At 39.6% G+C, this 23247-nt stretch overlaps 1 protein-coding gene across 4 annotated transcripts in view; it reads right to left on the bottom strand.

Annotated features, from left to right (window-relative positions):
* The window catches only part of LOC106868987 (protein C-mannosyl-transferase DPY19L3), a 48277-nt gene that overhangs the window by 1558 nt on the left and 23472 nt on the right, over positions 1 to 23247 (bottom strand). For 2 of the 4 annotated variants that reach the window (XM_089343388.1, XM_089343387.1), the window contains exons 6-18: positions 22567 to 22690; positions 21774 to 21908; positions 21184 to 21315; positions 19322 to 19426; positions 18421 to 18494; positions 16113 to 16274; positions 14488 to 14552; positions 13170 to 13321; positions 12362 to 12418; positions 11309 to 11391; positions 9253 to 9385; positions 7647 to 7802; positions 5160 to 5332 (exon numbers count right to left, since the gene is read on the bottom strand). In XM_089343388.1, the coding sequence (XP_089199514.1) occupies positions 5183 to 5332; positions 7647 to 7802; positions 9253 to 9385; positions 11309 to 11391; positions 12362 to 12418; positions 13170 to 13321; positions 14488 to 14552; positions 16113 to 16274; positions 18421 to 18494; positions 19322 to 19426; positions 21184 to 21315; positions 21774 to 21908; positions 22567 to 22690 (1528 nt within the window). In that variant the 3' untranslated portion in view covers positions 5160 to 5182. Of the gene's footprint in view, positions 1 to 3866; positions 5333 to 7646; positions 7803 to 9252; positions 9386 to 11308; positions 11392 to 12361; positions 12419 to 13169; positions 13322 to 14487; positions 14553 to 16112; positions 16275 to 18420; positions 18495 to 19321; positions 19427 to 21183; positions 21316 to 21773; positions 21909 to 22566; positions 22691 to 23247 lie in introns of those variants that run through there. The other 2 variants (XM_089343386.1, XM_089343389.1) reach the window with 2 other exon arrangements.

Below are 23247 nucleotides of genomic sequence, written 5' to 3'. Positions count from 1 at the left end.
GCTTGGGAAGAATGGAAAAGTCTGATGTTTTGAGCCCATGCTCATCGACAAAAGATTGAAAGGGGAAAAAATGGAGAGATAATGAAAAAAAAATATACGAATATATTTACATAGTAATCTGTATTTTTTATGCTGTAGATACGTGTTTGTGTTATCTATCTATCTATAAATGTTAATCCTAATTTAACTGCATCACTACATCCATAGTGGAGGCCCAGTGGTTAGGGCAGTGGACTCGCAGTTTCGATTCCCAGACAGGGCATTGTGAGTGTTTATTGAGCGAAAACACCTAAAGCTCCATGAGGCTCCGGCAGGGGATGGTGACGAACCCTGCTGTACTCTTCCACCACAACTTTCTCTCACTCTTACTTCCTGTTTCTGTTGTGCCTGTAATTCAAAAGGGTCAGCTTTGTCACACTGTGTCACGCTGAATATCCCCTGAGAACTACGTTAAGGGTACACGTGTCTGTGGAGTGCTCAGCCACTTGCACGTTAATTTCACGAGCAGGCTGTTCCGTTGATCGGATCAACTGGAACCCTTGACGTCGTAAGCGATGGAGTGCCAACAGATTATTGTCAAATGTTCTGCTTATTTATCCATGTTGTTTTGAATTAGTCCTGCATTATCTTGTAGCTACAAGGTTCTGATGATGTGAATGTTTATTTTTGGAATGACATGGTATGGTAGGTATGAGAGGCCAAATCTAGCTGTTTTGAATGCAAAACAGAATATTTGGGTTGGATATGGCTGGTTTAAATGTAGTAACATTTTCCTTTTATAGCAAAATACGTACCTAATAAAATTACGAAGGTTACTCTGCTCATTATGCATGAAATACACAATATTTTCTTCTTTTGTAGATTAGGTAGGCATAATTCGCCCCCTGCTTTTCAATCTCAGTATTAAAACTATGCATAGTACTGCTGTAGTACATATGCTGTGTACATTCCTACGTTTTCTTTACATGCTATAAAGGCAGAAGTAAATCTGCCTTCAACTCAGTCATGTGCTTGTGTTTCGCTTATTTCTTTTGTGTATTACTACATAAACATCAACTGCCTACCCTGAGTAATTACTGGTGGCATGTGCTTGATACGTATATACTGAAGTTTTAAGTTCTATTTTTCCAGTTTGCATCACCAAACCTCTATATATCTATTTTAAGTTGTTATTCAATTGGATATAGCCGTTTTTAAAGTTAACTACTCATATCTTATTGGGTAAGAATATGTCAAAGACATGCATATAATGAATACAGGCAATGTGCTCAGATTGCTGGCAGTCCAATGATGGGTCAACTGGCTGAAACTTCAAAGTTACTGTCAATGACATTCTTGTATAAGAATTATAAATTTGTACTCTACAAAAGTACAGAAAAACCCATCAGATTAATGTAAAATTGTTTTTATTATAACTAAACATAAAAAACAAACCTATATATTGTTGAGGTGTATTCCATTAAGAATGTATTAGAGTACGAAATAGAGCTTGTTCAGTTGGATGTGATAGCATTTATTTATGGAGCAATTATATATTACCTGAGGAGATACAACTAGGTCTATTATACAGGTAAACCATTATTTAATTTAAATTTAAATCCTGTGTATATGTGGATCTATGTTGTATTGAAACATGTGGAGTGGTCATTAAACAGCTGTCGAATCATACACCCTCTTCCTTTTGACTATATATATATATATATATATATATATAGGAGAATTTGTTTTGAGGTTCGAAAATGCACCTGAATTTGAAAAACGTGTAGTTGTTTTCAAATACATTTATCTACATACATACATACCAAACTAGTTTCAACAAATTTTTCTCTATCAATGGTATATATATATATATATATATATATAAATAAAACAAGGGTGTTTTACCATTGATAAACAAAAAATTGTTGAAAATAGTTTTGGTATGAATGCGAATAAATCTATTTAAAAAGTACGTTTTCAAATACATTTATCTACATACATACATACCAAACTAGTTTCAACAAATTTTTATCTATCAATGGTATATATATATATATATATATATATATATATATATATATAAATAAAACAAGGGTGTTTTACCATTGATAAACAAAAAATTGTTGAAAATAGTTTTGGTATGAATGCGAATAAATCTATTTAAAAAGTACGTTTTTAAAATTCAGGTGCATTTTCAAACTCCAAAACAAATTCTATATTTTTTCCTGCATAGGAGCACACCACTTCTTTCCATATATATATACATATATATATATTACTTAGTGCAAATACATTGAAAAAGTTGTTCATAAACCAATTTATAATGTAAGGCATTCATAAATCGACATAACACGCACATGGAAACAAAGTCAAATATTCAAATTAACAAAGCCTTATATAAATACCTGTTCATGCATATATAGATGAGTGTGTGTATGTATCATATATAGATATCATCATCATTTAACGTCCGCTTTCCATGCTAGCATGGGTTGGACGATTTGACTGAGGACTGGTGAAACCGGATGGCAACACCAGGCTCCAATCTAATTTGGCAGAGTTTCTACAGCTGGACGCCCTTCCTAACGCCAACCACTCAGAGAGTGTAGTGGGTGCTTTTACGTGTCACCCGCTCGAAATGGTGTCTTTTATGTGCCACCCGCACAAGAGCCAGTCCAAGGGCACTGGCAACAATCTCGCTCGAAAATCCTACGGGAGCCAGTCAGGCGGTACTGGCAACGGCCACGCTCAAAATGGTGCATCTCATGTGCCACCCGCACAAGAACCAGTCCTGGGGCACTGGCAACGATCTTACTTGGCTTGCCGGGTCTTCTCACGCACAATAATGATAAAAGTGAAAAGGGCATTGATTATGATCTTGAGACAGGGGTAACAATGCTACTGTCTTCAGATCAAAGACATGACTTAAATGCTTGCAACAAGAATCCACTAAAGACACTTAAGGGTCAGAGAGTGATGTGAAAGTAGGTAACACATGAAGCCTCTCTCTCTCTCTCTCTCTCTCTTCCCCTTACTCTCACGTTTCTCCTCCTTTCCATACACACGGCAGATCACTATTGAGTCTATCTTGTTCACACACATGCACACAAGCCACACGCCTTTGTGTGAGTGTGAGAGAGTTAACTGATGAGATTCAGAGATTCTCAATATAGAAAACACTTAGTAGCACTCAAAGGATTTGAACTTGTACTTTGAAGCCTTTACCAACAACCAATTCCTTGGTGGGTAAAGAGTATCGATAAGAGGAACCCAGGTGAGTGGATATGGAGACAATGATCCAAGTAAACAAATAAAACTGCTTGGGTTTGATATACAAAATATATATACATGTGTACATAGAAACAGAGAGAAGTACTCTGTAAGTTTGTTCTGCTAATATATAAATGCCTATATATTTACAATTGAATATCCCTCATCTGAAAATTTTCAGGCTTTGGTTTCTCTCTATTTACATGTATACATGCTATCGGACTTGTCACACTATACCTTCTCCCCTTTATTTTTCTGTCTTTGTATTCAGTGTGAGCTTGCTCTGTTAATATATAGATATCTTTATATTTATACTTGACTATTCATCATCTGAAAATTTCCATTCCTTCACGTAAAAAGCACCATTTGAGCACGATCATTTCCAGCTTCGCCTTACTGGCACTTGTGCAGGTGGCACGTAAAAAATACCATTTGAGTGTGGCCGTTGCCAGTACCGCCAGACTGGCCCTTGTGCCGTGGCACATAAAAAGCACCCACTACACACTCTGAGTGGTTGGCATTAGGAAGGGCATCCAGCTGTAGAAACTCTGCCAGATCAGATTGGAGCCTGGTGCAGCCATCTGGTTCGCCAGTCCTCAGTCAAATCGTCCAACCCATGCTAGCATGGAGAGCGGACGTTAAATGATGGTGATGATGAAACCCAAGTGGTTTAATTTTTTTTTTTGCATCAATATCTCTGTGTGTATGTGTAGGATATTAGACAATAACTTGGCTCTAAGTGCACTGTTTCTTGTAAAACTAACGAAGGTGAGGAGTACCTGACTCATGATTTTTTGTCGATCACTAATTAATGCACACACACTCACTCACCCATATAATGTGTGTGTGTAATGGAGATAAACACCAAATTTTTTATGCGATCGGCTTTAGAATTGTTGAGATATTTTCCTGACATGAAACCAATGGTAACCCTAATACACAAAGAATCCTTACCCACCAATGCTGCATTGATCACTCATTCTCATTGGTAGATATTTACACACACACACATACACACACACACACACATACATAATTACTGGCTGCATAAGCCATTAAAATGGAAATCTGAGGTCCCAGACAAATATCAACCTCATCAAAGTTTCACTCTAGAGTTCCACTGTAAATAGTTTTCAACAATTTGACCAACAACATCAACTACATAGACACACATTATTTATATTTACATATATATATATATATATATGTAATACATAAATGCATATAAGAAAGTAAGAGTATACCTCTTCATGTACAATGTAAGGAAGCACCTTTTGATGCAACTCTGATGAAGTGCCATTCCAATGAAGTCAACGGCAAATATTGCATAACTTTTCACCATGAAATCATTTACAGGCAACAGCTTGAGAAATGGAGTTCTACTGAAAAAAACTGACTAATAATAAAGATGTGCTAAATTCATTCTCTGTCTCATTTGGATTGTATATATATATATATATATATGTGGAGAGAACTAGATATACTCAGCATAAAAACATGTATTAGTCCTCTCCCTCATATATATATATATATATATACACACTATACACACACATATACATACATGCATATATATATATATATATATACATAGTGGTTGTCTACTCCTTACACAGAGTTTGACCACCTCCTGCACCTACACCTTAGCCCGTTCATGGCGTCTGATGTGGCTTATATATATATATATATATACATATATATACACACACACATATATATACATATACACACATACAAATATATATATATGCAGACATTATGCATACACACACCTATATATACATGCATTATAAGTACACATGCACATTCATACACTATACTCCCCCCCACACACACATATTCATACATCATAGCCCTCACACACGCATACATACACACACGCATACATACACACACTCAAATATACTTACACCCTCGGGTACACATCCAACCATTAAAGCAATTGATAGACCCTGAACGTCCTGTTTTCAAAGACCAGTCGGAAATATTTGGTATACCGCTTGGCACCCTTTCGGATCTCGTTGCAAAACCTTGGATGTTGGTTCCTCACCAATCCATCTCTGTGACTGACACCATCAGGGAGCTGCAGAAAAAAAACGGAAGAAAAAAGGACCGGGGTTTCATAGGTTGGAAAGTAACGCTGGTTTTTGTAAGTGTTCTAATTTAGCCATAGGCTCACTGTTACTATCAGACACATTATCAAATGTGTTCTTGCCATGACCATCCAGTCATTTTTTTTTTTTAATGCTGAATACTACATTATTATTATCATTATTGTGGAGGCGCAATGGCCCAGTGGTTAGGGCAGCGGACTCACGGTCATAGGATTGTGGTTTCGATTCACAGACCGGGCGTTGTGAGTGTTTATTGAGCAAAAACACCTAAAGCTCCACGAGGCTCCGGCAGGGGATTGGTGGTGAACCCTGCTGTACTCTTCCACCACAACTTTCTCTTGCTTCCTGTTTCTTTTGTGCCTGTAATTCAAAGGGTCAGCCTTGTCACGCTGAATCTCCCTGAGAACTACGCAAAGGGTACACGTGTCTGTGGAGTGCTCAGCCACTTGCACGTTAATTTCACGAGCAGGCTGTTCCGTTGATCGGATCAACTGGAACCCTCGATGTCGTAAGCGATGGAGTGCCAACAACAATTATCATTATTATTATCAAGGCAATAAGCTTGCTGAATCATTAGCATGCTGGGCAAAATGTTTAGCAGTTCAAATTCTGCCGAGGTCGACTTTGCCTTTTATCCTTTCGATGTTGATAAATTAAGTACCAGTGAAACACTGGCGTCGATGTAATCGACTACCCCACTCCCCTAAATTTCAGGCCTTGTGCCTATATTAGAAAGGGTTAGTATTATCATTATTATTATTATTACTCAATGGATTCTTTTTTTGTTTCTTTTTTATCCCCTCTGTAGCAAGAAACCTATACTTGTCCCTCTTTCATACTTTGAATTGGTATCCTACAACCAAAGGGAGCACTGGTGTTGGTGCCACATGAAAAGCACTGGTATGTGTGTGTGTGTGTGTGTGTATATATATATATATACATGTGTGTGTGGTTGGGAAACAAGCTTCTCCCATGCCTGCACCTAAATATGAGGTAGACCCAGGAAGACCTAGGGCGAGGTGGTGAAGCACGACCTTCGAACATTAGGCCTCACCGAGGCAATGGCTAGTGACCGAGACCTTTGGAAATATGCTGTGCGTGAGAAGACCCGGCAAGACAAGCGAGACCATAACCCGTGGCCTTTACCAGGGGTGTAGCCCGCCCACTTATGCATACCTTTCCTTCATTGGACACTAAACTCTGCTTGCGAAGATCTGTTGAGGCAAGTGAAATGAAATCGAACTAAATTCGACGACTGGCATCCATGCCAACCTTCCTTCTTTGGACACTAAACTCAGCTTGCTAAGACCTGTTGGGGCAAGTGAGATTGAAACTGAACCAAATTCGATGACTGGCACCCGTGCCAGTGGAGCACTAACAGCACCATCCAAGCGGGATCACTACCAGAGCAGTGGTCTCGCGCCCGTGCTGGTGGCACGTAAAAAGCACCATTTGAGCATGATCATTTCCAGCTTCGCCTTACTGGCACTTGTGCCAGTGGCATGTGAACAAAACAGTGGACTGACTCCTGTGCAGGTGGCACGTAAAAAACACCATTTGAGTGTGGCTGTTGCCAGTACCGCTCAACTGGCCTTTGTGCCGGTGGCACATAAAAAGCACCCACTACACTCTCGGAGTGGTTGGCGTTAGGAAGGGCATCCAGCTGTAGAAACTCTGCCAGATCAGATTAGAGTTTGATGTAGCCATCTGGTTCGCCAGTCCCCAGTCAAATCGTCCAACCCATGCTAGCATGGAAAGCGGACGTTAAATGAAAATGATGAATGATGATGATGATATATATATATATATAGGTGCAGGTCTAGCAGAAACTTGCTTCTCAACCATATGGTTTGGGTTCATTCCCACTGCATGACACCTTGGTCAAGTGTCTTCTACTGTAGCCTTGGGCCAACCAAAGCCTTGTGTGTATGTGTGTGTATATATATCTGCATTCGTCTCTCCCCACCACTTGACAACTGGTGTTGTATGGTTCATGTCCCTGTAACTTAGCAGTTCAGCAAAGAGACTGACAGAATAAGTACCAGGTCAGAAAATTAAGCACTTAGGGGTGAAGACACTTGACTAAAAAATTCTCCAATGCATTGCCCCAGCATGACCACAGTCTGATGACTGAAACAAAAAATATAAAACAGGTGCTGCTGCATTGCCTTCCCCATGACCACCACCACCACTGCCACTTTATGGGAAATTGTAGAACTCTCTAATTCCACAACTAAATAAATTTGAGGAGACAGGACGATTTGTTCAAGTTAAAAGCCTTACCTCTCCGTTCACAACATCAACCAAGTCTGGTGTGCGACATCCGTTCCTTGATGGTGCCAGGCAAATACTGTCTTCGAGGATTATGTGAGTGGTTTTATAATGCGTCAGAATTTTGTAGATGTCTTCTGGAGGTTTCCGGCCATAGATTTGGTAAATCTTGTAGGAAAAAGGAAAGAAAAGAAAAAGAAATTTGTAAACAAAGATTAAAAGTCTGAAATGATTTGGCATCAAGATTAGGATTATCCCTACATTCTTTGTGTCCTACCATTCTCCATTTTAGTTCTGATGTTTTTGACCTTTCTCCTATTTCTCTCCTGAGTCACCTAAAGAATGTACACTTTCTTGAACATTGTGTTTCCAATAAGCAAAAGCAAATGCAAACTAATTTACACACACACATCCCACATGTGTGTGTATGTGTAGCAGAGTGAGACCCAGCAAGACATGGGGTGAAGTACAGAAGGCCGGACCTTACAAAGGTGATACAGAGGACTGAGATATGTGGTGCATTGCTGTACTCAAAAAAGACCTGCCCACCACAGCAGAATTGGGATCCTAAAACAAAGGTGCCGTGTAAAAAGCCATTGGTGCAGGTGCTGGTGTCACACAAAAAGCACCCAGTACACTCCACAGAGTGGTTGGCATTAGGAAAGGCATCTGACCATAGAAACCATGTGCCAGAACAAATTATGGAACATGGTGCGGATCCTGGTCTTGTCATTTCATGTCAAGTCATCCAACCCATGCCAGCAAAGAAAACAGAAGTTTAATGATGATGGTGATTATAAATCATCATTGTTTAATGTCTGCTTTCCATGCTGGCATGGGTTGGACGATTTGACCGAGGACTGGCAAACCAGATGGCTGCACCAGGCTACAATCTGATCTGGCAGAGTTTCTACAACTGGATGCCCTTCCTATCACCAACCAATCCGAAAGTGTAGTGGGTGCTTTTATGTGCCACTGGCACGAGGGCCAGTCAGGCAAATACATATATCATTATATATATGTACCATATATAATGATTACTAAATAATAAAATAACAGAAACTATGTAATCATATTAGTTAGCTTACATGTTTCCACCATAAGAAGCAGTGCATGCAGAGCTGAGGGTTTGTGTGACATGTTATAGCAGAAACAGTTACAAGCCAATGAATGCGATTATGTAACTCCTGTTATTTTGTCATTGATTAGTTCATGTTACACTCCGAAATCTCTTAACACTTTACTTTAAAGCATTCATACATTGAATTCTAAGAAATGGTTATTAGATTATGGTTATACGTGTGTATGTGGTTGGGAAATCATAACTTGGAAGTTCAGCGGAACAGAATGCTATTTCTAGTGTTCTTCAGGTCGGGCGAGCCGCGAGGATCGGATACCGCAGGACAGACTCGTACTTGGAAGGAAAACCGAGGTAAGCCGATTACATCTACTCGCACGCATACACCACAATCATTAAATACTTTATTCTTGGATACGGACAAGTTCTTGGTTCAAATCCAGTTAAATCCACATACAGTAGCATTGGTGCCCCCACTGCCAGGAAGATGTGGAGGAGGAGAGGAGTGGAGGAAGGAGAGGCCTAAGGGGCAGAGCTTACCATTTTGGTTTTCTGACGTAGCAGCTTGTGTTCGTAATGTGGATGGTTGTTAATTGCTCTGCCCGTACACAGTTTTACCCCAGCCATTAACTGCATGCTGCCACTAAATGCTGCAGTTGGGGCACTGTTTGTTCTGGAAGAGAGAAAAGAAGAGGAAAAAAAAAAGAAAAGTAAGCAGAAAAAGACAAAAACAAATCCATGAAAAAAATATAAACAAAAACGATTTCTTCTCACTACACACAAGCTATATGTGTGTATGTGTGAGTGTGTATGGTTGGGGAGCAAGCTTCACAGCCAGACTTGTGTGTGTGTGTCTTGTATTATAGCCCCAGAATGGCCACAACTTTCTGAACTGATGTGGTAGAGGGAACCTGAAAGGAGCTTGTTGTGTGAGTACGTGTGTGTGTGTGTATTTATATATATATTCAGAAACAAGTTGATTTCATTCGAGGTGATGACTACTGACCGAGACCTTTGGAAATGTGCTGTGCGTGAGAAGACCCGGCAAGCCAAGTAAGATCGTTGCCAGTGCCCCTGGACTGGCTCTTGTGCGGGTGGCACATAAGATGCACCATTTTGAGTGTGGCCGTTGCCAGTACCGCCTGACTGGCCTTCATAGGATTTTCGAGCGAGATCGTTGCCAGAGCCCCTGGACTGGCTTGTGCGGGTGGCACATAAAAGACACCATTTCGAGCGTGGCCGTTGCCAGTATCGCCTGACTGGCCTTCGTGCAGGTGATACGTAAAAGCACCTACTACACTCTCTGAGTGGTTGGCGTTAGGAAGGGCATCCAGCTGTAGAAACTCTGCCAAATTTAGATTGGAGCCTGGTGTTGCCATCCGGTTTCACCAGTCCTCAGTCAAATCGTCCAACCCATGCTAGCATGGAAAGCGGATGTTAAACGATGATGATGATGATGATGATTTCTTCTATCTTAATGAATAAAAATTCTTCGGATTGAATAAATGGGTTAATAGAAACCAAGGTAGCAAAGAACACAAAATAACTGTGGTGTAGTAACTGTTTTTGAGGTAGAAACTCCTTGAAATTTTGGGTATTTGAGTATATTTAAAAATTTAAGGATTGGAGAAAACGCATGTTATAATTGCATACTTTATTCCTACATATGTTTCAAAGGATTACAGCCTGTGTGATCCATAGTGATCTGTGATGTTAAAATTGTAATACTCTCTTTTCTTTTACTTGTTTCAGTCATTTGACTGCGGCCATGCTGGAGCACTGCCTTTATTTGAGCAAATTGACCCCCAGGACTTATTCTTTGTAAGCCTAGTACTTATTCTATTGGTCTCTTTTGCCGAACTGCTAAGTTACAGGGACGTAAACACACCAGCATCGATGTTGGGGGGGGGGGGGACAAACACAGAGACACACACAAATATATATATATATATATATATACAACGGGCTTCTTTCAGTTTCCGTCTACCAAAGCCACTCACAAGGCTTTGGTCGGTCCGAGGCTATAGAAGACACTTGGCCAAGGTGCCACGCAGTGGGACTGAACCCGGAACCATGTGGTTGGTAAGCAAGCTACTTACCACACAGCCACTCCTGTGCCTATATATATATATATATATATATATATATATATATATATATATATATATATATATATATATATATATATATATATATATATATATTGGGTTGGTGCATAATTATTGTGGCTTTTTTTCAACAAATTTCATTCAACAAAAACAATAACAATATTTAACAAAAACATCTTTAAATGATGGTCTGACCGTCTGCCAAGCAAATGGGAAGCAGTAATTGAGGTAGATGGTGAATATGCTCCGGAAGAATCATTTAAAGACGTTTCTGTTACATGTTATTGCTTTTGTTGAATAAAATTTGTTGAAAAAAGCTGCAATAATTATGCACCGACCGAATACATACACACACACACACACACATCTAAGAAGAATAACAAAATAAAGAGTACGAAGAAGAAGAAGGAGAATACAAAGAAGAATGAAAAATATGAACAACAAAGAAGTAAAGAAAAGAAGAGGAAGAAAAGATATGAAAGACATACTTTATCCATTCCATTAAATCAACAGTGTCTGGGTCCCAGAATTCTTTGAGGTCTTCAAGTTCTTTATAGACACCTGGTAATACCTGGAAACAGAGCAGTAGAGTACATAGATGTAGTAAGTATTTAGAATAATACACCTATGATGGAGAGGGTTCCAGCCGTGACCACCCTAGCTTTTATTCATTTAGTCATAATAAGACTGTATAATTCAATAATAGCCTGCTGTTTTTCTTTAATAGCAGAATGTAATTTAAAGGAGATTTGGCTGCTATTTTTAGCAAGTTGAATGACACAGGTTACATCATGGATTAATGCCTTCATTACCACATTTTTATTCAAATCCACTACTTTTGTTTCAATTAATTTCAAAAATGACAAAAAATTTAGTAAAATGATTTTGTCATTACACTGTGCAACATGATTTTTGTTCTTGGGTACCAATTGTTATTTCCCGTTTGTCTATCCCGAGAAAGTATGAAAAATGGCTAATATTTCCATCAAACTATGCTTTTGTTATGATATTTCTTCAAACCCCAATGAATCCCTCTCAGAACATGGCTATGATGCTCCCCAACTACTTCTGCTCATCATCAGAGATGCTCATATTGTCAGCGACTAAGGGACATGCTCAAGTGGTTAAAGTCAAACAACTGACAAGCAAATCTGTGACATTGAGCAGAATATTTGCTATAACGATATTTCTGCTTCAGCACCTCGACACAGAATCTGTGTGAAATGTAATGGAAAATAGGTGAGTTTGGAAACATTATTGTCAAGGTGACAACAACAAAGTTTGAGGGAAATGGTAGTGATTTCGTTTGATTTCTAGATAGAAGCAAATAGAAAATAACACTTACTGACCAAAGACAAAAAAAAAAAAAGAAATTTTAATTTTGTTACACAGTGTTATTAAGCTAAGCCGGTGTATGGAACATAAATTAACAAGAGATTCTGATGGATGGTTTTAATTTACATCCCTTGAGTAAGTTTATGTATTATATGACCAGGGATAGAATTGGGTAGGTTGGAATCAAAATAAACAAGAGAACTTACAGTGTAAAGAAGAGATGCCAGGATACTTCCGATAACGAAATGACGAAACAGGAATACCTGGAATAATAGAAATTATATTTAATTCTGATAGTTTTCATCATCATTTACCGTCTGCTTTCCATGCTGGCATGGGTTGGACGGTTTGACTGGAACTGGTAAGCTGGAGAGCCATACCCGGTTCTAGTCTGATTTGGCCTGGTTTCTAACGCTGGATACCCTTCCTAATGCCAACCACTCCAAGAGTGTAATGGGTCCCTTTTACAGGTGCCCCTTACGTGCCGCTGGCACAGGCCATAATTACGGTTTCACTTGGCTTGAGTCTTCTCAAGCACAGCAAAAATCTTATAAATAGAAGAAAGAAAAAAGTGAGACATACCCTAATACTGAAGCAGTCATTTATTTACTTGTTTTTCAGTCATTAGATGGTCATGCCGAACTGCTAAGTTATGGGGACGTAAACACACCAGCATCGGTTGTCAAGCGATGGTGGGGGTACAAACACAGACGCACAAACATATACACACACACACACACACACACACACACAAACACATATATAATATACATATATACGACAGACTTCTTTCAGTTTCCGTCTACCAAATCCACTCACAAGGCTTTGGTCGACCCGAGGCTATAGTAGAAGACACTTGCCCAAGGTGCCACGCAGTGGGACTGAACCCAGAACCATGTGGTTGGTAAGCAAGCTACTTACCACACAGCCACTCCTGCGCCTTTGCTCAAATTGCACAACAATTTCTTTAAAAAAAAACAAAAAAGGAAGGAAGGAAGAAAGCAGGGTACTTACTATATATTCTTGGTCAGTGACCTTGGAAAGGACTGCTTTCCAAGCCTTGCGGTCAGCAAGAAAAACACTGCCCAGTATACACATGTACGGCGTCCAGAGGTATTTCATGCGCAATGTACTAATTGCCAGGAGACCAAAGAGGAGCGCTTGGACTGCAAGGAAATGGACAAGAGAAACAGGGGAATTAAAAGAGATACGTAAAAAGCACCATTTGAGCACGATCGTTTCGAGCTTTGCCTTACAGGCACTTGTGCCAGTGGCATGTGAACAAAACATTGAATTGATTCCTGTGCAGGTGGCACGTAAAAAACACCATTTGAGCGTGGCCACTGCCAGTACCGTTGGACTGGCCCTAGTGCTGGTGGCACGTAAAAAGCACCCACTACACTCTTGGAGTGGTTGGCGTTAGGAAGGGCATCCAGCTGTAGAAACTCTGCCAGATCAGATTGGAGCCTGGTGCAGCCTTCTGGTTCCCTAGTCCTCAGTCAAATCGTCCAACCCATGCTAGCATGGAAAGCGGACGTTAAACGACGATGATGATGATGATAAGTTGGAAGAATGTGTTGAGCTTCAATGTCCACTTTGGCATGGTCTCTATGGTTGGATGCCCTTTCTAGTGCCAACCACTTTACAGAGTGGACTGAGTGCTTTGATTGTGGCACCTGCACTACAGAGGTCACCATGTGGCTTGCAAAACCCTCTTCAACTGAATAGGACTACAGGAGAGAAGAGAAGGTGGCTTTATGCTAGGTGGTGAGGGGTTAAAGTATGAAAGAAGGGGCCAGAACAGAACAAGTTTCTTGCTGTAGAGGTGGCCATGTGGTTACTTATAGAAGTGAGGGTGGGAATAACTGGGGTGGAGCTGGAAGGACAAAAACAAAACAGTGGTGAGGAGGTGTTAGGGTGGATGAAATAGTGATGTCAATGTTACATGGTTATGCTTAACCCTTTAGTGTTTAAACCGGCTGTATCCAGCCCAGATATTCTACACATTTTATGCTCAAACTGGCCAGAACCAGCCTCTCACACCTACCCTACAATGTCATTCTAAAAATAAGCAATTACATCTTTCCTATCTTGAAGCTACAAAATAATATCAGATAAATTTTTTTAAAATGTGAATAAATAAGGATTACTTTTGACAAATTAATCTGAACGCTAAAGTGTTAAAGGATAGGATGGTCACAAGCTGGAATGGCTTTTCAGAAAGAGCCGACCTAGGATTACATAAAAACAAAAGCGGAGGATGGGGTGGGTTGAAAAGGGAGAAAGAAAGACAGAAAGGAAAAGAAAGAAAGAAAGACAGAAGTGAACTGACCTGTGTGGAAAGCGATTTCTGGCCGAGCAAACAGCAAAGGACGATAATTGGATGTCGGAGATTTACTGCAAAGATAGAAATCAAAGTTCTGAGAACAAGACTGTGCGTGTGTGTGTGTGTGTGTGTGTGTGTGTGTGTGTGTGTGTGTGTGGTATCTTGCACTTGTTACAGTTATTAGACTGTGGCCATGCTGGGGGCACTGCTTTGAAGGGTTTTAGTTGAACGAATTGACCCCCAAGTTCGTATTTTCTTTTTAAGCCTGGTACTTATTCTATCATTCTCTCTTGCTGAACCGCTCAGTTACAGGGGCGTAAACACATCAACACTGGTTGTCGAGCAATGGTAGGGGACAAATACAAACACACACATTACCATAATATTAGTGTGTGCGTGTATATATATATATATGTGTGTGTGTGTGTGTATATATATATATATGTATGATGGGCTTCTTTCAGTTTTCATTTAGCAGTCTAGCGTATCCACTCACAAGGCTTTGATTGTGAGAAGACAGAAGACACTTGCCCAAGGTGCCACACAGTGGGACTGATCCCAAAACCATGTGGTTGGGAAGCAAGCTTCTTACCACACAGCCATGTCTGTGCCTACACACATCATCATCATCACCACCGTTTAACGTCTGGCTTCCATGATGACATGGGTTGGAGGGTTGACAGTATCGGCCAGGCAGAAGACTACGCCAGGCTATTGTATAAAGGATAAGAGATGAGCCCAGTGCATAACTGGTACTTATTTAATCGACCCCCAAATAGATGAAAGGCAAAGTCAACCTCGGCGGAATTCGAACTCGGAACGATTCTGGTAACGATTTTGCCAGCTTGCTGCCCTCAATAATAATGGTTTCAAATTTTTCCACAAGGGCAGCAATTTGGGGGAGGGTAGGGGATGAGTCGATTATATTGACCCCAGTGTTCAACTGGTACTTATTTTATCAACCCCGAAAGGTTGAAAGGCAAAGTAGACCTCGGTGGAATTTGAACTCAGCACGTAGCGGTAGATGAAATACCACACAAATGAGTCTGCCAGCTCACCCACCTTTTCAATAATAATAATAATAATAATGATTGTTTCAAATTTCGGAACAAGGCAAGTAATTTCAGGGGAGTGGGGCAAATCGATCACATCAACCCCAGTGCTCAAAAGTTGACCATGGCGGAATTTGAACTCGGAACATAAAGATGGATGAAATGTTGCTAAGCATTTTGCCCATGGCGGTAACAATTCCACCAATTATGATAACGATTCTTAGCCATCCATGCTCTCAGAACTAAAAAAAAATAAATAAAGTTGACCATGGTGGAATTTGAACTCGGAACATAAAGATGGATGAAATGTTGCTAAGCATTTTGCCCAGGGCGGTAACAATTCCGCCAATTATAATAATAATTCTTAACCATCCATGCTCTCAGAACTAAAAAAATATAAATAAAGTTGACCATGGTGGAATTTGAACTCGGAACATAAAGACAGACGAAATGCAGCTAAGCATTTTGCCCATGGCGGTAACAATTCCGCCAATTATGATAACGATTCTTAGCCATCCATGCTCTCAGAACTAAAATAAAATAAATAAATAACATTGACAAATAAAAAACATGACTTACTGGCGCCATTTCTTGAAACAGGAGACCAGCATCAACACCAACAAGACCACGTGACCCACGGCATAAACTGGGAAGACGAAACCATTCGTTAGGCGTACAAACGTGTCCCATTCTAGGAATCCAAATGCTCCATTGCACAGATAGAGTTGGGAGTCAAAGTCACTGTAGAATGAGAAAAGGGAAAGACATTAAGCAGGTGAGGGGAGGGGGACAGCAGCAAACATAGAGGGAGAGAGAGAGAGAGAGGGGGAGAGAGAGAAGGAAACATATAAGTATCTTTGTTTTCTCTTTTACTCATTTCAGTCAGATGACTGTGGCCATATTGCAGCACTGCTTTGAAGGGTTTCTTAGTCAAACAAACTGACCCCAGGAGGTTTTTTTTTAAAGCCTGGTACTTATTTTATCAGTCTCTTTTGCTAAACCACTAAGTTAGGGGGAACATAAGCCATCAACACCAGTTGTTGAGTGGTGTGGAGGAGGGTGGAGAAACAAACAGACACATACACACACAACAGGCTTCTTTCAGTTTCCGCTTTCCAAATCCACTCACAAAGCTTTGGTTGACCCGAGGTTATAGAAGGCACTTGACCAAGGTGCCATGCAGTGGGACTGAATCCAAAACCACGTGGTTGGTAAGCAAGCTTCTTATTTCTTTATTGCCCACAGTGGGGACAAACAAGGACAGACAAACGGATTATGTCGATTATATCGACCCCAGTGCGTAACTGGTACTTATTTAATCGACCCCGAAAGGATGAAAGGCAAAGTCGACCTTGGCGGAATTTGAACTCAGAACGTAGCGCCAGACAAAATATTGCTAAGCATTTCGCCCGGCGTGCTAACGTTTCTGCCAGCTCACCGCCTGTATATAGGGTGTTTGGGCTAAATTTGACAGTTTGCACATAGGGAAAAGAAAATACAAGATCCTATTCAAAAATAAAAGTATTTTAAAAATTCCAAAAATAGCAATTAGATTATGGGTTAGAGAGAACAGTTTATTCAAATTAGCAGCCCTCAGCTTCCACTATGGCCTCAAGACAGCTCTGGAACCTGATGCATGCATTCATCACTGTGTCCCTGGGAAACCTTTGAACACCTCCTTGGTCTTGACTTCAGGTCAGCCTTTGTGTTGCAGGTAGAGCACTTGGTGTCTTTCTCAACTTTACCCCATACCTGATAAACCATAGGACTATAATCTGGGGAAATTAGAAGGCCAGAAATTGGGGGCTGGTGAGGTCGTAGAAATTCTCTTGACAACTACTTCTCTTTCCAAAGATATGGCAAACCAAACCAAGCTGCTACACATGTGGCCTTCCAACAGCAACCCTCCCCAGCCCGGGATTGACCAGTCTCCAGCAGGCTTTATATAATCTTCAGATAAGGCCTTGCTTAAAAATGTGTATATTTTGTATTTATTTTATTTATATATTTTTTAAAATGCCTATGTATTTATAAATGTTTTTAAATATTTTTAGATATTTCCGGGCTTATAAAAATACGTATATGTCTATATGCTTGTATCTTATTAATACTTCTGTTATGTTGAGCTTTATGCCGCTTTATCAATGTCGAAGTAAGTGCGCATATATATTGAATATTCTGCTGGATAATAGGTCATGCCCCTCTAGTTTTCTGCTAGTATTGCCTCCACTCAAATTACATATATATATATATATATATATATATATATATATATATTATATTGTCCATCCTGATTGTTGGTTGGTGTCAGGAAGGGCATCCAGCTGTAAAAACCATGCCAAAACAGACACAAAAATCTGGTGCAGGCTCCTGTTAAACCATCCAACCTATGCCACCATGGAAGGCAGATGTTAAACGATGATGATATATATATATATATATATATATACAGTCAAATCGTCCAACCCATGCTAGCATGGAAAGCGGACGTTAAACGATGATGATGATGATGATGATGATATATATATATATTGTTTGAGGTTCAATTCTACTGCACAGCCCCTTGAACAAGTGTCTTCAACCACAGTCTTGCAACTGACACAGTTTTGTGAGTGATTTGGTTGAGAGAAACTGAAAGAAGCCCATTGCATGTGAGTGTGTATGTGTCTATGGTGGAGGTGTATTTCTACTTGCAGCTCTTTGTTACATTGTCAAACAACAGTCGTAAAAGAGCATCTCTGCCATACAAGCAGTGTCTTTCGTTTTCAATCTTCTGTGAAAGCATGTCTGGGTTGTGGGCAATGTTACCTCACTTGGAAACAGGTGGCAGTCAATGAGAGGGAGGGCTGCTGCCAGGTGAGACAATTAGCTTAAAGGTGAGACTTACGTGTAAGAGCCGAGTCCAAATTTGGTGAGAAGGAACTTGAAAATATGTTCATCAGCATCCAATACAATTATAACCTAAACAGGAAGAAAACCAGAGAGATGCTGAATCTCAATATGTATACAGACACACTAATATACACACACACACATACATACAAGCATACACACATACATACATACACACACACACACACACACACACACACTGATTAGGTTTTGCAGAACATCCAAGATGCCAAGCTGTGGACTTGAACTCAAAACCCTCATGAATGTGAAGCAAACAGCTTAACTACTCATTCATGCCTGCAACTCAATACATACACACACACACACACATACATACATACACACACACACACATAAATACATACACACACAAATATATATATATATAGATTGGTTGTCCAAAAAGTTTGTGCTTTGACTGAAACCACCTCATTTCTGGGAAGAGGGTATTTTCAAGTTAAAGGAAAGATGGAGACACATTGTGCAACAAAATGGTTCGTATTTGTTTGATTAAAAATGCTATGGCAAGTATTTATTGACCTTTTTCTTTCCTTTAAAAATCAGCACGAACTTTCCGGACAACCCAATACACACACACACACACACACACACACACTTATAAAGGCAGTGATCTGGCAGAATGATTACTTTGCCAAGAAAATACTTTGCAGCATTTCTTCCAGTTTCATGCTCTGACTTCAAAAGCTGCTGGGGTTGACTTTACAGTCATTCTTTTGGGATCGATAAACCATCTGATTATTGAAGCGAGCTTCTTAACCACACTGCCATGTCTGTACCTCCATAGATCTAATTCCTCTTCACGTGGGTTCCCTTCAACGCAATGTAATTTCTGAAATACTGGGAATGAATGGAAGAAGAATTTACGATTCACTTACCTTAATCAGTTTGTTGATGGCTACCATCAGCACAAGCGATGCCAGGCTGAAGATTGAAACCTTAGACAATTGGTAAAAGCTGCCGCCCGCAGAAAAGAGGTAGTTCTGAGGATGAAATGATAAAGAGAAGAGAAAATAGTAAGGTTTGGTCTATATTTAACTACTTGTCTGGTGACAGGAATAAAAGTAAGTACTATTTTGGGCCTTAGAGCTCCCTTATGTCCAGTTACCTGGTTTCCATGGTATTTTAAGTGACCCCAAGATCATGAATTTCTCCCTGAAAGGGATGCTAGTCTGTGACAGAAAAATACATTTTTTTACAGTTGAGTACATGACTGGAGTAACATGAAACGAATTGCTTTGATCAAGAATACAATGCACCGCCTAGTCCAGGGATTGAAACAATGATCTTGTAATCACTAAACACTCTAACCTAGGAAGCAGCCTGGAGAAAAGAGGGAGTTCTGAGGATGAAATAATAAAGAGGAGAGACAAAAAGTAAAGATTGGTTCCCTCCATAATTAGAGCTCAACACTTCTTTATGCAACTGTCTTCATCCATACATCATATGACCAAACTACTGTAGTCGTCTCTCTTGCACACAACATCTGATGGCTTTTATACCCAGTAAGAAGCACCAGATATACATATGGAGATAAGAAGTGCATTGTTATGCAGGAAAGAATATAAGAGAATTTATTTTGGGGTTTGAAAATGCACATGAATCTCAAAACATGTAGTTGTTTTTAAATTTTGAAATAGATTTATTGAAATACCAAGCTGGTTTTGGCAATTTTTTGTTTATCAATTTAAAATAAATAAATAAATAGGGGGCTTAGGAGAGTTTAAAGTTACATGGGAAAATCTGGTAAAACATATTTAAATGATCAAATGTTCATAGAAATTTCAACAAGTCTCACTGAGTGTAACTTTAAACTCTCTTAAATCCCTTATGTATTTTTAACCATTGATAAACAAAAAATTTGAGATTCAAGCGCATTTTCAAACACCAAACAAATTCACATATATATATATACATATATATATATATATATATATATATATATATATATATATATAGGAGCGGCTGTGTGGTAAGTAGCTTGCTTACTAACCACATGGTCCCAGGTTCAGTCCCACTGCGTGGCACATGGGGCAAGTGTCTTCTACTATAGCCTCGGGCCGACCAAAGCCTTGAGTGGATTTGGTAGACGGAAACTGAAAGAAGCCCATCATATATATGTATATATATATATATGTATATGTGTGTATATGTTTGTCTCATCCAACATTGCTTGACAACCGACGTTGGTGTGTTTACATCCCTGTAACTTAGCGGTTCGGCAAAAGAAACTGATAGAAAAAGTACTAGGTTTACAAAGAATAAGTCCTGGGATCGATTTGCTCGACTAAAAGCGGTGCTCCAGCATGGCCACAGTCAAATGACTGAAACAAGTAAAAGAGTAAAGAGTATATATATCATCATCATCATCGTTTAACGTCCGCTTTCCATGCTAGCATGGGTTGGACGATTTGACTGAGGACTGGTGAAACCGGATGGCAACACCAGGCTCCAGTCTGATTTGGCAGAGTTTCTACAGCTGGATGCCCTTCCTAACGCCAACCACTCAGAGAGTTGTCCCTAAGTTTATACAGTAGATTGGTTTCACAAGTCATCAAACAAATCAAGAGAGCTACGTCCTTAACGATATTCAACACTTGTATGACAGCTACATTTAATTATAACACACACACATGCACAATCTATATACCCCGCTGCCAAAAAAAACTCCCGCCAAAACCTTCCAAATATATCTATAGCCATGTGTTTAGATTGAACCGGTGACTACATGTTTACCTACCTTGAACATAAGCAGGATCATGAATGATATAATGAAGCTGACTGCCAGTGAGCCAAGTATCATTGGACTGCAGAACTGCATCACACACACCAACAGAAGGTTGCACAGTTCGATAACTAGCATCACCTTCACCTAAACGGCAACAAGACAAAGCAACATGGTTAGCTATAATAACAACAACACACCGCAGACATTTACACATTTAAATATATACAAATTACGGAGATGTACTTGCATAGCAAGTGACCTGATCTGAGATCGTGTGCTGGAACGAAAACAATTACAGCGTGGAAGGTGTTTATAAGCCATTTAAAATAACACACAAAATCCGTTAGATTCACTTCAACATTTACATTTAATTTGTCAAAATATTTTCGTCACTTTGAGACCGCGACCTGTTCACTGACAGAATTTTGTCAGTGAACAGGTCGCGGTCTCAAAGTAACGAAAATATTTTGACAAATCAAATTTAAATGTTGAAGTGAATCTGACGGCTTTTGTGTGTTATTTTAAATGGCTTATAAACACCTTCCACGCTGCAATATATACAAAGTCGTATGGAAATACAGAATGCTAGAGACAGGACGCACCTTGTGTTGGGGTACCATGCCAAGTACCCAGACAGCAAAAAGAGAGAATGTCTGCAGTAGAATGATGAATTGGCTGAATTGCCAGAACAGCGTGAACAGGAATGTGCTGAAGGCCACAACAGCAATGGAGATTTTCTGCAATAAAGGACAACGATACATATAAAGGAGAAACAAGTTGTCTGCATGAGAGATGATCAGAGATTGTGTGTTTTAGCACTCTAAAGTGATTTAGATCTGGTGAGGGTTGAGGTTTTGGTTGGCTTGAGGCTATAGTAGAAGACACTTGACCAAAGTGCCATGCAGTAGGATGGGCTCCAGAACCATGAAGATGGGAAGCAAGCTTCTTACCATACAGCCATGCCTGTGCATATATATATATATATATATATATATATATATATATATATATGTGTCATGCCTACACCATTTTGAGCGTGGCCGTTGCCAGTACCGCCTGACTGGCCTTCATGCCGGTGGCATTTAAAAGCACCCACTACACTCTCTGAGTGGTTGGCGTTAGGAAGGGCATCCAGCTGTAGAAATTCTGCCAAATCAGATTGGAGCCTGGTGTAGCCATCTGGTTCACCAGTCCTCAGTCAAATCGTCCAACCCATGCTAGGATGGAAAGCGGATGTTAAACGATGATGATGATGATGATATATAAATGTAACGGAAGAGGATTGTTCAAGGTGTGTGAGTGTGGAGTTCACAAGATGCAAAAACAATAAAGAAAGAAAACAGGAAAATAAATAAAGAAAGAAAGAAAGAAAGAAAGAAAGAAGCAAACACTTACACTCAGTACTGGGTTTGTCTTCCATCGTAGATAGTATGAGATCGCTGCCACTTGGAGCCAGAGGAAGGGCAACGAGAAGCTCTCTCGTAGTGGGATGACGTATTCTACTCTTGTAGTATCTAGTCTTGAGAAACATACCATTTTAATAATAACAATAATAATAGGAGAGTATTGTAGTTCGATTGAAGCATTGTGTATTGCTTGTAAAGAATAAAAACTTTAGAATGGTACAACAATGCACTATAGAACAAAAAATGGACTATATACTTGTTGTAATTTGGTTATCTATAGTCCGATGATATTTCAGAATTAGAATTCCTTCTTCAGATCTTCTTAGCTGGAGTCTCTGCTATAAACTGTTTTCCAACGGTTTTCTTTCTTCGAGAGACTCCAGCAAAGAAGATCTGAAGAAGGAATTCTAATTCCGAAATATCATCGGACTATAGATAACCAAATTACAACAGGTACATAGTCCATTTCTTGTTCTATAGTGCATTGTTGTACCATTCTAAACTTTTTATTCTTTACAAACAATAATAATAACTACAACAGCAATAATAATAATAATAATAATAATCCCTTCTACTAAAGGCACAAGGCCTGAAATTTTAGTGGGTGGGGACTAGTTAATTACATCGATCCCAGTGATCAACTGGTACTCAATTTATTGACCCTGAAAGG

This window comes from Octopus bimaculoides, chromosome 27, assembly GCF_046866305.1.
Source record: "Octopus bimaculoides isolate indiv1 chromosome 27, ASM4686630v1, whole genome shotgun sequence".
In the NCBI taxonomy this organism is placed as follows: Eukaryota; Metazoa; Mollusca; class Cephalopoda; order Octopoda; family Octopodidae; genus Octopus; species Octopus bimaculoides.
This window is presented reverse-complemented; position numbering and strand designations above follow the sequence as displayed.